Source organism: Eschrichtius robustus, chromosome 4, assembly GCF_028021215.1.
Source record: "Eschrichtius robustus isolate mEscRob2 chromosome 4, mEscRob2.pri, whole genome shotgun sequence".
Classification (NCBI taxonomy): Eukaryota; Metazoa; Chordata; class Mammalia; order Artiodactyla; family Eschrichtiidae; genus Eschrichtius; species Eschrichtius robustus.
Genome location: NC_090827.1, coordinates 61,859,683 through 61,875,709, shown reverse-complemented (window position 1 = coordinate 61,875,709; position 16,027 = coordinate 61,859,683). Strand labels below are relative to the sequence as shown.

The window sequence follows — 16,027 nt, the reverse complement described above, 5'->3', positions numbered from 1 at the left end:
ATGGTATTAGGAAAACTGGATATCCACATGCAAAAGAATGAAACTGGATCCTTATCTTACACCATACACAAAAATCAATTCAAAATGAATTAAAGACACAAATGTAGTACCTAAAACCATAAAACTCCTAGAAGAAAGCATAGGAAAAATAATCCAGGACATTGTCCCTGGCAATGGTTTTTTGGATATGACACCAAAAGTGCAGACAACGAAAGGGAAAATAAACAAGTAGGACTACATCAAACTAAATTGCCTTTGCACAGCAAAGGAAACCATCAACAAACTGAAAAGTCAACCCAGAGATTGGGAGAAAATATTTTCAAACTATATAAGTGATAAGGGGCTAATATCCAAAATATAAAAAACTCATACAACTCAATAGCAAAACAACAGCAACAAAATCCAAAAACCCAACTTGATTAAAAAAATGGGCAAAGGACTTGAATAGACATTTTTTCCAAAGAAGACATGCAAGTGGCCACAGATATATAAAAAGGTGCTCAACATCACTGATCATCTGGGAAAGGCAAACCACAATGAAACACCGCCTACACATGTTGGTACGGCTATTACAAAAAAAAAAAAAGAAAAGAAAAACCATAAAAGGTAATAAGTGTTGGCCAGGATGTGGAGAAAGGGGAACTCTTGTATACTGCTGGTGAGAATATAAATTGGTGTAGCCACTATGGAAAATAGTATGGAAGTTGCTTGTAAAACTAAAAATAGAATTACCATATGATCCAACAATCCTACTTCTGGACATATATCCTAAGAAATTGAAATCAGTACCTTGAAGAGATACCTGCACTCCCATGTTCATTGTAGCATTATTCACAACAGCCAAAATACGGAAACGATCCAAGCATTCATCAATGGATGAGTGGATCAAATCAATACATTGTATATCTTAAACTTATACAATGTTATATATCAATTATATCTCAAGCTGGAAGAAAAAAAAGAAATTTCCATACACACACACACACACACACACACACGCACACACACACACACACATATAATTCAGACTTAGGAAAGAAGGAGATCTTGCCATTTGCAACAACATGGATGGATGTGGAGGACATTATGCTAAGTGAAATAAGTCTGACACAGAAAGAAAAAAAAAACAATAAAAACCCCAACCTGCATAATCTCACTTATGTGTGGAATCAAAAAAGTTAAATACATAGAAGCAGAGAATAGAACAGTAGTTACCAGGGTTGGGAGGGTGGGGGAAATGGGGAGATGTTGGTTAAAGGGTACAAAGTTGCAGTTATGTAGTATGGATGAGTCTAGAGAGCTAATGTACAACATGGTGACTATAGTTCATAACACTGTATGGAATACTGGAAATTTGCTAAGAGAGTAGATTTCAAGTGTTCTCATCACACAAAAAAAATGGTAGGCAATGATATGTTCATTAGCTTGACTTAGTAATCACTTTACTATGTGTGTGTATATCAAATCATCATGCCATACACTTTAAACATATATAATTTTTATTTTTCTAAAAAAGAACCTAGTACAGTGACTGGAACACAATAAATTTTAATCTATCCCTCACTTCCACCTCATTCCTGCCTCAGTCTTCTTTTTTTTTTTTTTTTATAAATTTATTTATTTATTTTTGGCTGTGTTGGGTCTTCATTTCTGTGCGAGGGCTTTCTCTAGTTGCAGCAAGCAGGGGCCACTCTTCATCGCAGTGTGTGGGGCTTTCTCTGTCGCAGCCTCTCTTGTTGCGGGGCACAGGCTCCAGATGCGCAGGCTCAGTAGTTGTGGCTCACGAGCCTAGTTGCTCCGCGGCCTGTGGGATCTTCCCAGACCAGGGCTCGAACCCGTGTCCCCTGCATTGGCAGGCAGATTCTCAACCACTGTGCCACCAGGGAAGCCCTGCCTCAGTCTTCTTTGCACTACCAGCTATAGCCACCACTTCATGCAGCTATGGTTGTAATTAAGGAGCTCTACTCAGGATGCAGTTGGAAGACTCCTATTAAGCAAGAATTGCACCATACCTAAATAATTTGGCAACAGTAGTTTAGATGCTGCCTCAAGTATCTAAGCTGGTGGAGACTCTATCCTTCCAACAGCTTACGTTTGAAATCTTCATCATCAACGACTTTTCTTTTTCTCACATCTCATACCCAATCTCTCAGGATTTTGTGTTGCCTTTAAAATATCCAGGATCTGACCACTAGTTACCACCTCTGCTATTACCACTCTGGCCTGGTATAAACAATTATCATTGTGGCTTTCCAGAGTAACCTCTAACTGGTCATCTTTGCCTTCCCTACAAACTCTTCCCCCCCAACGCCTGCACCCTGCCCCATCTCTACCCAGCAGCTAGAGAGTCAGATCATGTCACTGATTTACTGCAGACCCTCCAATGGATCTCCACGCAGAATAAAAGCTGAAATCCTTATAATGACCTACAAAGCCCATCTGACATAGGCCCTTACTCTTTGTCCTCCTTTCCTATTCATTATTTCCTTTTCCTGCACCAGCCACGCTGGCCTCCTTACTATTCCTCAAGTATACAACCAAGCTCCCAACTCAAACTGTTACCTCTAGCTGTCCCTTTGCCTGGAATATTCTCCCACATAGCCATTTAGCCGATTCCTATATCTTTCAGTTCTTAGTTCAAACTCAACCTCTCAGGGAGGCTTCCCTGGACTCCCCAGTGCTGTAATCTGCTAACCCCCTCACCCACCTGACAGCCTGATCACCCTGCCCTACTCTTTTCCTCATAACATTTATACAACTAAAACCAAGGGTAGCCATTTCTATTCACGTTATTCACTAACATTTCCCCAGCAACTAGAAAAGTGTTTGAAATATAGAAGGTACTCTGTAAATATTTGTTAAATGGATGAATAATGGGAAAATGAAGTCTCTTTTCATATATTTTCAAGTAATAGCCGTTAAGCCATTTGATGTTTTTGTTTTCCAACAAATCAGATGGGCTTTAGTTCTTTCAAAAAAAGTTTCCAACTCCAACCGCATTACTTGTTTCACAGTAAAGGGTCAGCAGCTGCAAATGATCTAAGAGTCATGAAGAAACCAAGTAAGAGGAAATTGTGTCAGGAGAGAGGGGAGCGCAGGAAGCACTTCCTCTCATTCTTGGAAGGTGGGGGGAAGAGGAGTCTGATGGTAAACACACCATCCCTGTGATCTCCAATTCTAGACTCCTTCTTCATTAAACCCATCAAAATTAAGGCTCTTCTCCTCTCAGTTGATGAGAACCATGCAAGTGACACTTTTTAGTTAACTACATCTAAGGGCAAGTGCACATTCTCTTGAAGTTTTGTAAAATCTCAGGTTTGGGCAAGTGTCCTCTCCTGGCGCAAGTGGTCGAGTTTCCCAGGGACAGTTCTCCACCTATTACACATATACTGTGCTTCTTAGAATAAAGCATCAGACAGTAGGGACTGTATAGGCAAATTCCCTGATTTTACAAATGAAAGCCTGAGGCTTTGACAGGAGGAGGAACTAGTTCTTCTATTGGATTATGGTGTCCCCCTCTCCCTCACTGAATCAAATTCCTCTTCTCCAGCCTTCTAAATCCTCTCAGGCAGGAGAGGGTGCGGGAAAGAAGGGATATGTGCTCAAAACCAAGTCTGTGAGACTCACAGACACAGGAGAGAAACTTTCTTGAGGTGGCATAGAATCTCTGGACTTCTTGTTTAGGTTCAAATCCTAATTCTCTCTCCTACTTGCTGGCTGACCATCTGCAAATTGCTTAATCTCTTTGAGTCTGTTTCCTCATCTGTTAGATGGGAATAAATAATACAAAAATATAGGGTTATTGTGACTATTACAAAAAATAAAACATATGATGTACTAAGTTATAAGGTCCTGTTAGTACAATTATTCTTGAGGGAGGACTCTCTGCACTCATTGCTAATGTCTAAGTAAGTCAAGCTCAGAAAAGAAATGTGCCATTTTAATTCTCCCCATTAACCTTGGCTCTCCAATACCTGCTTCATTTTTCTTTGGGTCTCTTTAGTGTGTGTTTTCAAGGTCCTGCTTTTCTGGCTGGGGTGTTATTTTTATCCATTTCTACTCTCTGCTGCCCATTTTGCTTTTATCTCCAACTTTGTAGAGGTCGATGCCAGTGGTGTTTTCCAGATTCACCCCCCCACAGCTGGGGAAAGGGAAGTACATGAAAAGTTCATCCAACGGGTCTGGAGTGGACGGCTTTTCCTTTGTTTAAAACTCCACTAGATTCTGTGGGTGGTGATTTCCTCCTTCCTCGTTTAGGGACCACGAAGAAGGATTTAATTTTGATGAGTAGCAGTGATATAGTCAAGAAGAAGAATACCCTAGATGTGGTAAATAGTAAATTACGTTAGATGAGAAGATAAACTGCCTCGAGACAAAAGCATCTCAAATCTGGAAATCAGATAATACAGAGCACCAGATTAAGGAGAGATGGATAAAGAAGTTTTATATCCTTATTTTGCATAAATTTGGGGAATTCTGAGAGACTGGCTCACATCTCTAAACCCATACACAAGCTGAATTATTTTCTGATTTTTGTTTTCCTTTTATGTGAAAACATCACATAGATTTTTCTTGAATTATATATATCTATTTGGCGAGCTGAAGGGAATTATGAAAGGAATAAACTTTCACCCTCTATCTTAGTCGCCTTATGCCACTGGCACTGCCTTTTAGCAGACTAGCTAAGGAGATTGCATCAGTTGAAAGCAGTACTCCCTTTTCATCTTTTTGGATGGATTTGGGCTCTTGCGGGCAGCAAGTAAACTGAAGGTCATTCATATCTTGAACTCATTGAATATGAAGATTCTCTTCCACTTTCTCATTCTTGTCCTTATCTATCCTTCTCTTTTGGGAACGTCAAGAATTTTTTCCTGAAGCCTCTGTCCTGGACATATGCAGAGATGGCAAGCAGCGGGCAGAAAATATCATTTCTCTTTCAGTTGACTTAAAGACAGTAAACTCAGAATGCACTCATTATTCTCAAGTGTTCTACTTCCAATATACCCTTTATTGATTTTACTCCTTCAGAGTTTTTAACGGAGGTCAGTGAATTTCTGAAACTCGACGCACAACTTTGTACATTTAGGCTTAGGTGGATTTAGGGGTAAGGAGAGGGCACGGAACTTTCATTATATTTCCAAAGGATTAAGTGGTTAAAATAAAAAAGGTTAAGAACCACTGCGGTGATAACTACAAGGGAAGTGAATCTGTTTAGTCTTAGCACGTTCAAGGTTAATTAGACTAAATCTGTGGGTCGCCATTCAAGTTCACTGACTGGCCCCTGGCAATACTGTCTGTGTGGTCTTCTGGACTCTCCGTGGTCTGTGAAGCACAGCTGATGGGAGGAAGGAGGCAGCAGAGGCCTCCTGCATCAGTGGATGCTGGTCCCTGATAGTCCCCACACACTGCTCTCCACCCCTCTCCCTGCCTGCTGTGTTGTACCTCTTACCCCAGCCCGGGAGCAGCCTAGAAGGCATTGGATGGTTAATTCACCAAACGAGGAAATTGCTGCCTGGCTGAACTGCTTACTATTTTATCTATCCATCACTAAATGAGAGCATGAACTAAAACTGTAGTTTCCATACTGGATCCTTCTGGGTTCATGAAAATAAAACAATTGTCCCTGAGGGAGAACAAAAATAGACAAAGATAAACATTTTTACTTCCTTTAGTTGATATTACTCTTGCTGGGAAAACTTCTGAGAACTGGGGAAGTTTTACTTTCATTTGAGAAATGTTTATCGAGCACCTGTTTGTAGCGGACACTGGGCTAGAAGCTGGCACATGGTGTGAAGAAGGCAGACACGGTCTCTGACCTTGAGGAATTTCCAGTCAGGTAAGACTTACATCAACAACTGCACAGATGGGTTGAGCTCATTTTAACAGAATCTGACATGGACTTTTTTTTTTTTTATTATTGGAGTTTAATTCCTTTACAATGGTGTGTTAGTTTCTGCTGTATAAAAAAGTGAATCAGCTATACATATACATATATCCGCATATCCCCTCCCACTTGCGTCTCCCTCCCACCCTCCCTATCCCAGCCCTCTAGGTGGTCACAAAGCACCGAGCTGATCTCCCTGTGCTATGCGGCTGCTTCCCACTAGCTATCTATTTTACATTTGGTAGTGTATATATGTCAATGCCACTCTCTCACTTTGTCCCAGCTTACCCTTCCCCCTCCCCGTGTCCTCAAGTCCATTCTCTACATCTGCCTCTATATTCCTGTCCTGCCCCTATGTTCTTCAGAGCCACTTTTTTTTTTTTTTAGGTTCCATATATATGCATTAGCGTGCCGTACTTGTTTTTCTCTTTCTGACTTACTTCACTCTGTAAGACAGACTCTACGTCCATCCACCTCACTACAAATAACTCAATTTTGTTTCTTTTTATGGCTCAGTAATATTCCATTGTATATATGTGTCACATCTTCTTTATCCATTCATCTGTCGGTGGACACTTAGGTTGCTTCCATGTCCTGGCTATTGTAAATAGAGCTGCAGTGAACATTGTGGTACATGACTCTTTCTGAATTATGGTTTTCTTTGGGTATATGCCCAGTAGTGGGATTGCTGGGTCATATGGTAATTCTATTTCTAGTTTTTTAAGGAACCTCCATACTGTTCTCCAGAGTGGCTGTATCAATTTACATTCCCACCAACAGTGCAAGAGGGTTCCCTTTTCTCCACACTCTCTCCAGCATTTGTTATTTGTAGATTTTTTGATGATGGCCATTCTGACTGGTGTGAGGTGATACCTCATTGTAGTTTTGATTTGCATTTCTCTAATGATTAGTGATATTGAGAATCCTTTCATGTGTTTGTTGGCAATCTGTATATCTTCTTTGGAGAAATGTCTATTTAGGTCTTCTGCCCATTTTTGGATTGGGTTGTTTGTTTTTTTGATATTGAGCTGCATGAGCTGCTTGTATATTTTGGAGATTAATCCTTTGTCAGTTGTTTCATTTGCAAATATTTTCTCCCATTCTGAGGGTTGTCTTTTTGTCTTGTTTATGGTTTCCTTCGCTGTGCAAAAGCTTTTAAGTTTCATTAGGTCCCATTTGTTTATTTTTGTTTTTATTTCCATTTCTCTAGGAGGTGGGTCAGAAAGCATCTTGCTGTGATTTACTGACATGGACTTTGGATTCCAATCAGATTGTGTCTTAAATACTTCAACAATCCCTAAGGCCAAACTGGGGAAAAGAACTAGTTAAGGTGAAGCTCACATTTTGAAACAAAAACTTCAAAACAATTAAAGTTTTAAGAAAGGAGAATGGTGAAACTACAACATAAGATCTGTTTTTCCACTTTAGCTACTTTCTTCAAATTGCTAAGAGTTTCATCTCAACTCAGCTTTTAAAAATATCACTTGTCTATAAGAGCAAAAGATCAAAGTAATAAACTTTTAAGAAAAGAGGAAGAATAACCTTATAAAGTTGTACAACCTTGAATCAGCATTTTTAAAACCTTTTTTTAACCTCCTGTCCCTTGACTCAACTGCTTGTGTGGGTCTTGGTTACCTCAAGACATAATTAAATGCACGCATAAGTCCAGTCATTTCTAATACAGCAACTTCTCTTTTTGCCATGTGATTTCATTTCCTATGATCTTTACTTCACATGAAAGAAATCCTAGTGGCAAATAACATATAATTGTTATTTTGAAGATATATATTTTATTATAAACACTGGAGTAAACAATCTCTAAAACTTTTTTTCCATAAATATAACAAAGAAATGACTACAAGTAAACAGTTACACTTAATTTTTTTTTTTCATATTGAAGACAGGCTGATCTTAGATCTCCCAAGTCCATAATAAATGTCTGTTTCCACAACCAGCTTCTTCCTCCAATCTCTTCCTTTAAACTCCATCTCAAAATCCTCATTGATTTGGGAGATAGAATTGGAAACAATACTCAATCCCCTGTGTATATCAACAGTGTTTTTTTTTAACACATAAACATGAATTAAATTTTTAGGCATAAAAAAGAAAGCTCTATAATTAGAAGAAAAAGAAACAGCTTTAAGAGATCTGTTGTGTCAATACATCTTTACTTTTTGATTGGTAAATTAAAAAATATATATATAGTTCTCTCACTCCAGACAAGGTGAAGTGTAACTTAAGTGACAGATTAGAGGGAAAAAACTGACATTTATTGAGTACTTCGTATGTGCCAGGCACCACGCTTGACATTTTCCATGTATTTCCTCACTTAACTCTCACTGTGGTCCTGTGGAATTGGGGTTATCCTCATTTTACAGATGAGGAAACTGAGACAATGAGGTTAAAATAACTTCCCATGGTTGTTTGGTTAATAAGTGGTGGAGGGGTAGGTTTGAAGGCAGGGTTGACCTAGTCCAACAGCCATGCATACCCTTAAATTTAAGTTACTCTTACTTGACACTGCTCAAAACCAAAGCATTTAGCTGTTTCTGTTTTCTAACTTGTCCAGACTTTGAAAAATGTCTTTTCTTAAAAAGGTAGAACACTTTTAGCAGAATGGACCAACTTTTCTTAGTATTTTTATGAATCGTTAACTGGAGACATTTGAATTTGGAGATGGAACTGAAATGTTCTGTAGCCCTGGAGGAGATGAAGTTATCATATTAACGAAGTACAGATAAATGTCTTTTATCTGTAAAAGGCAAGAACGTGTTTTAAATCTTTCAACTAACTCTTAGCTTTATTGACTAAAATTTCAGGGGGTAGGTATTTTATGTTTATGATCTTAGTATTAACAATATTGTAGGTCAAATTCAGTGATATGTGTTTAGCATTTGTCTATGGTTCTCTTAACCTCAAGGATTGTTGAGCTGAGACTAATTTCCTCAAAGGGAGAAAAAATTCCAGGTGCAAGTTGAGACTTTGCTACTGGTTTTGGGAAAGGTGGCTCAAATTTTAGCAGCAGCAGATGCAATGCCAGCATAGAATTGACTTGCTCTAGGTCTCTTGGTTAATCAGCAAGGGAAAGATTCAAACCCAAGTTCATCTCACTTCAAAGTCCATGTTTTTCCCACCACATTCTGCTTTATTACGCGAATACAACTTTGTTTACAAAAAATTCCTAATTCTACAATACCTATTTGAAGTGGGAGTGGGGTGGAGAGGTGGGGATGGGACATAAATTGTTTAACACACTAAAAAGACATTCAGTTTTCTTGTGAGGAGTTTCATGGAAGAAGAAGAGTTACTTGGCAAGGTGGAAAAAGTAAATGACTGTCTTTGTTTTGGCTCTTTCTTCAGCTCTTCCTTTTCTTGGATGATGGACTTGGTCCCATGGCTATGGTGGAGATCTCTGGATGCTCTTTGTTAAGTGCTGGTTGGAACTTAAATAAACAGATTACTGGTCAATAGTCCCATTCATTCCTACAGCGTGACAAAACATCACTTGTATTTATGTGCAGCTTGCTCTTCATTTAAACTTTTCACTCCAATCTGCTCTATTTTGAAGCAACATTTCCTCAAACAGGCTAATTAGCCTTTTGTTTGTTTGTTTGTTTTTTACTTAACCCAATTAACCCTTTTACTTACTATGCAATAACTCATAGGGTTACCTTTACAGAAGTGGGACAAGGCCAGAATTACTGCCCCCTCTAGTCACTTTGTCTTTGTCCAACCTTACCTCTGATGAAGAGAGTCTAAGGACATAATGCATCAAGGTTACACTGGGAGAGATCAACAACATTTGCAAAGATGTCCTTTTGCTTTATAAATGAATGCTCCATTCCGAAAAAATTGTGAGCATCTAGGTTAAATGGAACTCATTAGCTCAACCTCTAAGGATGATGTCAGGATGCAGAGAAGAGGAAGGGAAGAGATAAGGAGACGGGATAGACAGGGAAAAGAGGTGCTTCGGAAGGTTGCAAAATTACTAAGGCAACCCTGAGGAAAAAGTAGAGGAATGTTTGCAATTCCTCAGAACTCTGAGTGTCTTAGTGGTACCATTAGTATAATTGGGTCCTAGTGATGATGCCTTGAACCAGTCACCTCAGGGTCTTTCCATATGAGAATATGTCTTTGCTGAACAAACCAGCATTACTAAAGCAAAGAGACTGAGAATTTTCTTAAAGATTCAGGCCTTGCTTACATATCTGGTCCCTATTTTTCCTCTCCTCATCCACACATATTTCCCATACAATGCTCAACAATTTCAGGAACCCAGTTGGGCCATATTCTCTTACATCTTACCACCTTGTACTTGCTTTCCCCCCACACTAGCAAAGCAGTACCCCCTTCTCCCCTCTCCACTGGTCTTAGCCCTACTCATCACCAAGACTAAGGCACTACGTCACAGTCTTAAACTTGTTTCTTCAGACAACCCCATTCATCAAAACTGCATCAGAGGTCCCATTTGTTTGCTCCCTAAGCTTCCTATAATTATACGTATTATAGTACTCATCCACTGTATTGTACTTGCTTGTGTAACTAATTGTCCATATTCTACTTTAGACTGCAAACTCCTCGAAGTCAGAGACTATATCTGATTTACAGAGTATTCACATCTCCTACTACAAGACCTGGCATTAGCAGATAATCAACATATATTAAATAAATAAGTGAACAATCAAGTTCCTAAAATAGATTTAAAAAGAGTAAGAACTGCATTGTACATAATAAACATTTACTTTGCTGCAGAAGTTGATGTAAGCTTCTATTTTGTCTTTTACTATTGTAAGCTCCCTTCCTTAGTGTTCCCTTTCCAAGAAAGTCCAGACTCATCTCTGAGGACCCTCGAGAGACAGAGAAAGAAACTTCATTGAGTCATACAAAGGTGGTTTTGTGTTCCAGTGTCCTGAAGAAAAGTCTTTTCATCTCCCCTTTGTAAATGTGCTTTTAGACCGGGACTAAAACTCTCAGCTCCACCACTACTTAGATATATGAACTTGGAGACGTTATTGAGTTTCCTCATCTGTAAAATGAGGACATTATTACTTATCCCATTGTTGTGAGGATTAAAAAACACACGCACAGTCCCTGATATCAAGTAAATTGAAGTTATATTTAAGAAGTTAGTTGGGGTCACTACACAAATCTTTCAGCAAAGGAAGTTCTCTCCCCAAACCACAAGTGTTCACATTCTGAAACATCATTACTCTTGGCCTAATTTTCAATAATGTTTTTGTCAAAGAATTTAATTTAAATCCTATATCAGTATTTAAACTAGGTGCTTCCTCAAGCATTCTAGAATTCCATAGATTTTAAGACTCTGTACTCCAGATTTTCTATCCGAAATGGTAACGAACCCTAATGCAATCAGATTTTGATCTGGAGCTTTAAATTCTAGCAAATCATAATTTACACTGATGTTGTTTCTATTTTATTATATTATTGCATTACATGCTGAAATCTGGCTCAACTTCGTATTTCAGAAACCAATCTTTTATCAAGAATCCTCTAAGGCAAATGAGACTTTTAAGAAATAATTTGTGGTGGAATATCTTTGCAGTTTGGAAGTCAACCATCTGACAAAAATGAGAAATACAAGCCATGGCTCTTGGGGTAGATGGAAATTCACCAGCTTAAAAGTTAAGCCAGGAAGTTTATGTATATGAACTTTATGAGACAGGTGGATGTTATTAAAACCATTTTATAGATATGGAAACTGGAATTCAGAAAGCTTAAAAACCACACAAAAATTAGTGGCTGAACAAAGGTTTAAACCCAGATGCTCTTTCCGCTAAGTATATACTGCTTATTTTTCCATTACACACCACCTCATCCCACCCCAACCAAGTAAGCCCAGTGAACCACATCTTGGAACATAAACAATTCTTCCTTTTACCACTTGAATGTCTTTGAACAGCATCCCTATCTAGAACGTGTTGTTTCCCTTCACCCTCCTTTATTAGAGTCCTCTGTACTCCAATACCCTGCTCAAAATGCTTATGGAAGATTCTGCCCTTGTGTCCTTGTTGGAATAAATATCTTGGCACCACTTGTCTGTTCTGTAACATAGCCTGGTCTTTATATTGCTTTCTTCTTCTGACAGACCAAACTCTTTAAAAACAAGTACTTAGCTTTATCCATCTATAGATTCCCACATTACTCAGAAGTTACTTGATAATATTTACGATACTGAACTGAATGCTATCCCCTTTCACTCTGTCAAGCATGCATTAGAAAACCAAATCTTTTGAAAAGTTGTAACATGCTCCCTGAAAGCCGTAATGGTTCCTGGAAACTTTCCAAAGTGCTTAGAAATGGACTTCTTGTAAATTATGTCCCCAGTAAAAGTGGTTGACTAGATTACCTTCTCTATCATTACACCATATATAATTTACCTAAAGAAATAACTGTGTCATAAAAGAACAATAACAAATGACCTTACTCTGACTACTGCAAGATAGGACTATGATAAAGTTATTTATAAATAAAAATAACTACCACTGACAATAATGTATCAAACTGAGAAGTTTGAATATTTAAAAAAATATTTTAAAACATTTTAAAAGAAAGAAATGTTTTCAAAACATGTTTTGAAACATGTTCTCAAAAAAAATCCATAAAATTATTTGAAAGATCAAATAAAACTTCAATCACGCTGAAAATTTAATAAGAAAAAAATCACTAGGGGAGTCAGATGACTCAGCTCTGCTCTCAAAGTGCGGGCAGATGGTTGCATATTGTGGAATTTCCTCTGACATGACACAAGCATGAGGGTGCACTTGTTCCCTACTCTTACTATAATATAAAAAGCCACGGGAGCTCCCCATCTGACACAGGTCCTCTGGGACAGCAGAGCTCACAACCGTCTAGGACAAGAGCCAGGAAGAAACCAGAAAGACAGCACCTTGTGTAAGCATGACTTCCAAGCTGGCTATCGCTCTTTTGGCAGCCTTCCTGCTTTCTGCAGCTGTGTGTAAAGGTAAGCACGTCCTTCTGATCTACAGAAGTTTGCTGTGTCTAAATGTGATCCTCAGATAGCAAGGTTATCCTTAATGCCTCGATAACAGACATCCTTTTATTCAGCAAGAGAAAACCATCTTTGCAGTCATTTAATGTTAAATTGAAGTCTTTAAGTTTTGAAGTTGTTTAAATATAATATTTAGAAAATTGAAAAGTTTGATTTATATAGAGTTTTATTCCTATCATTCATACTCTGTAGTATACATATATTTAACATAAATCTGTAATTTAGAGTATATTTTATTGGAGGCCACATTTACCCATTTTATCTATTAATACTGAGTAAAGTAACTCAGGTAATTTTACTCCATGTACTATTTAATTGACGAGCTTCAAACAACTATCAATTGCTCTTTGGCTTAAAGACAGATTATAAACCTTATTGGGATCCCTCTTATGAAATAAATACAGTTTAGAATGTTTATGGTATATATAAACATTTTATATGGTATATATATGTGTGTATATATATATGTAGTATATATATGTATATATATATATATATATATATACTCTTAAACATCAAAGATTTTGCTAAAATATAGGACAATCTCTGTGCAACTCACATATATTTCTATTAATTCTTCCTGAAGGCAATTTTCCTGTTGGTGAATCTTGCCTACCATGAATAACATTGTGGTATCACAGAAGATTATGCAGTGTCGTGTAGGAGAAAAAGTACCATGAGGATGTCAACATTGCCCAAAGACAACTCCAAGTGTTTGTCATTCAATGTTGTCAGGAACGACTGTTTTTAAAACAAAGAGAAAAACTGAGGTCGGGGGCTAGGAGAATATCCAGCCATCAATTTCAGGAATAAGTTTGCTAAAGATGTGTTGTTTCCCAAACACACAGTCACCAAATGATCACACTGGAATTACCAAGGGCGAAGCTAGCTGAGTTATGCCTGTTAATGAAATCAATTCTTAATTGCTTTTTTTTTCACAGCTGCAGTTCTGGCAAGAATGAGTTCAGAACTTCGATGCCAATGCATAAATACACACTCCACACCTTTCCACCCCAAATTTATCAAAGAATTGCGAGTGATTGAGAGTGGACCACACTGTGAAAATTCAGAAATCATGTAAGTAATTTCAAAAGTGATTAGATATTTTACTTTAGTAAACCTAGAATTGAGGAAGGTGGAAGAATCCAGCAAGGTTCTAGGTACTAGGAATACATAGTAAGCAAAACAGAAAGAGAAAATTCTTTGTCTCCATGGTATTTAAATATTGTACCCTCCATGACTCATAGCTAAAAATTAGTTTGGACTTAGATTTTATGCCTGTACTTAAGGAACCATGACTTGAATGCCAAAGGGATGTTGGAAACCCATTAAATACTGATTTTAATCATATCTCTCTTATTTCAGTGTTAAGCTTGGCAATGGAAAAGAGGTCTGCTTAAACCCCAAGGAAAAGTGGGTGCAGAAGGTTGTGCAGATATTTTTGAAGAGGTAAGTTGTTTTGTTTTTTTTTTAATTTAGATTCTTCATTTATCCTGTGATGTACAGTTCAGAAATCAACCTATAAATTTCCTGCTGCTGCTGAAAATTTTCTTTTAAGTATCTGCCTCTTTGATTAAAAAAAAAATAGCAGCAATAGTGAGTTTGTTGTACTCATAACTGGGAGATCACATATCTCAGTTTGTCCAGGGAAGTGTGGGTATATGCCTGTGTCCTGTGTCGTTAGTATGACTCTCTCTCAATCTCAGAAGTGTTCTGGTTTACATACCTTATCTGAACTCTCCATTTATAGCTGAAAATATAGAGTATTTCTAACACATAAATATCTAAGACTCTCTTAATTTCTATATTAAATATATTTTCAAGAGCCATACATTCCTCCTTATTTAGAACATTGTTAATTTTTAAACTTTTTATTTTATTTTACTTCTTTTCAGAGCTGAGAAGAAAGATCCATGAAAACAACAACAACAACCAAAATCCCATTTGTCCATGGCTTCCAAGAATTCCTCAGTAAAGATACCAATGAAACTTCAAACAAATCTACTTCAATGCCTCATGTACTGTGTAGGTCTGCTGTAGGGTTGCCAGATAAAATACAGGATGCCCAGTTATATTTGAATATTAAGTAAAACAATGAATATTTTTTTCAATGTCCCACGTACATTGTTCCATGTAGGACACACTTATATTTTAGAAATTATTCATTGTGTATGGTAAATTCAAATTTAGCTGGAAATCCTGTTTTCTGTTTTTGTTTTTTGTTAAATCTTGCAACCCTAGTCTGTTGGCCAGGATTCACGAGTCCTTGTTCAACTGAGCCTCAGTTTCTTCTTTATTCCCAAACTGGAGAAAAACATCTCAGCCACTGACCTACCTCACAGAGATGTGAGGGCATGTGGAAGCACTTTAACTTTTATTCAGTCATGTAAATTATTTTGAAGTGTAACTTATTCACCTATTTATTATTTATATATTTATTTAAGCCTCAAATATAGTAATGTTTGTGCATGAATTTGGAGAAATGGGAAAGAAGCATTGTTGATAAGTATAATGATGGTAGTGAATTTATATTTATTTTTTATATTAAGTGATGTATTACAGAACTACTTTGATCAAGGTTGTTATATTATGATCACAGTTGCCAGATTTAGCAAATTAATAGAAAATAAACAAAAAAGACATCCAGTTGATTTTTCTTTCAGGTAAACAATAAATAATGTTTTAGTATAAGTACATCATTATTTATCTGAAATTTTAATTGTGTTGGCAATCCTACTTTTAATATGCCTGGTCTGGTGTTGTCACTGCAAGCCTTATTATGCAGTGCTGTGTTAAATCACCTGAATCCTGAGTTATGACTATCTTTCTCAAAACAGCAAAAATTCACCAGGGAATATGAATAAAGTAACTTCTTGTTATTTCTTATTTATTTATTCTGAACAATTAGATTCTCATAATTTTATTTAAATTATTGTGTATTTTAACATCAATTTTAGTTTTTACTTTAAGATGCTTTTATGTGTTCCCAAGGAGACTCTTTCTACTGTTTTTGATAGAATGAAAATATGAATGTAACTATAAAATATTTAAAATAAAATTAATTGTCAAAGTCATCAGGAGTTTGTTTTTCTTTGGTAGTTTTAAGATTTATT

At 37.1% G+C, this 16,027-nt stretch overlaps 1 protein-coding gene and 1 long non-coding RNA gene across 2 annotated transcripts in view; both read left to right on the top strand.

Annotated features, from left to right (window-relative positions):
• The window catches only part of CXCL8 (C-X-C motif chemokine ligand 8), a 157,010-nt gene extending 141,654 nt beyond the window's left edge, over nt 1-15,356 (top strand). Inside the window, exons 4-7 of the mRNA XM_068542826.1 lie at nt 12,724-12,866; nt 13,856-13,991; nt 14,280-14,363; nt 14,810-15,356. Coding sequence (XP_068398927.1) covers nt 12,803-12,866; nt 13,856-13,991; nt 14,280-14,363; nt 14,810-14,831 — 306 coding nt within the window. The 5' untranslated portion in view covers nt 12,724-12,802 and the 3' untranslated portion in view covers nt 14,832-15,356. The remainder of the gene's footprint in view (nt 1-12,723; nt 12,867-13,855; nt 13,992-14,279; nt 14,364-14,809) is intronic.
• Nucleotides 5,741-9,328, top strand: LOC137763926 (uncharacterized). Its single transcript, XR_011073864.1, has 3 exons — nt 5,741-5,836; nt 7,095-7,214; nt 9,245-9,328. It is a non-coding gene; the product is annotated as an uncharacterized lncRNA (long non-coding RNA).
• Nucleotides 15,357-16,027: the final 671 nt, after the last annotated feature.